The following is a 589-nucleotide window of genomic DNA, read 5'->3' on the forward strand; positions in this document are numbered from 1 at the left end:
GCTGTTCATCTTCACCAAGTACGTTGAAGAAATTGGGTGTAACCACTGAGAAGTTAGCTAATGCTGTGTAATTGTATTGCGTGACCTGATTTCTATATTTGGCCTTCGTAATAAACCTAGGTCCTTCCCTAATTTAAAATATTTATCATGGTTCAAAAGGATTCATTTCAGTAAAATAATTTTCTATTTCTAAAATTTTCCACCATATTCAGATACAATTTATATTGGAACACACAGGAAATGTAGTTTTTGATTAATAAAAATTTATGAATGGTTCAAATATATATTAAGAGATGAAGATACATAAAAAAAAAAAAAGATAATGCAAATTGAAAACATCACCCTTTTTTGAAGTTAGTAGGTAATATAAATTGAAAATTAACTTAAAGTTCTATGTTAATAACATTTCACACACACACACAAATAAATTATATAAAATCTGAAATTTATCTAATTTTTATACTTAATGGACGGTTTCCTCCTCTGACAACACTGCTAGATCTTCTTCCACGTCCAAAATTTCTAACACCACCTCTTCCGATTTGACCTCCACGCCTTCCTAGGGAAGTAGAACTAAAAGCCTAAAAAA

The 589-nt window shown here is 29.9% G+C and overlaps 1 protein-coding gene across 2 annotated transcripts in view; it reads right to left on the bottom strand.

Moving 5' to 3' along the window:
• Positions 1 to 589, bottom strand: part of LOC106677296 (chromatin target of PRMT1 protein) — an 18,917-nt gene that overhangs the window by 11,321 nt on the left and 7,007 nt on the right. For both annotated transcript variants that reach the window (XM_024361445.2, XM_014415125.3), the window contains exon 4: positions 464 to 581. In XM_024361445.2, coding sequence (XP_024217213.1) covers positions 464 to 581 — 118 coding nt within the window. The remainder of the gene's footprint in view (positions 1 to 463; positions 582 to 589) is intronic.

The sequence above is a fragment of the Halyomorpha halys genome, unplaced genomic scaffold (genome assembly GCF_000696795.3).
Source record: "Halyomorpha halys isolate HHAL.00 unplaced genomic scaffold, Hhal_1.1 Scaffold93.1, whole genome shotgun sequence".
NCBI lineage: Eukaryota > Metazoa > Arthropoda > Insecta > Hemiptera > Pentatomidae > Halyomorpha > Halyomorpha halys.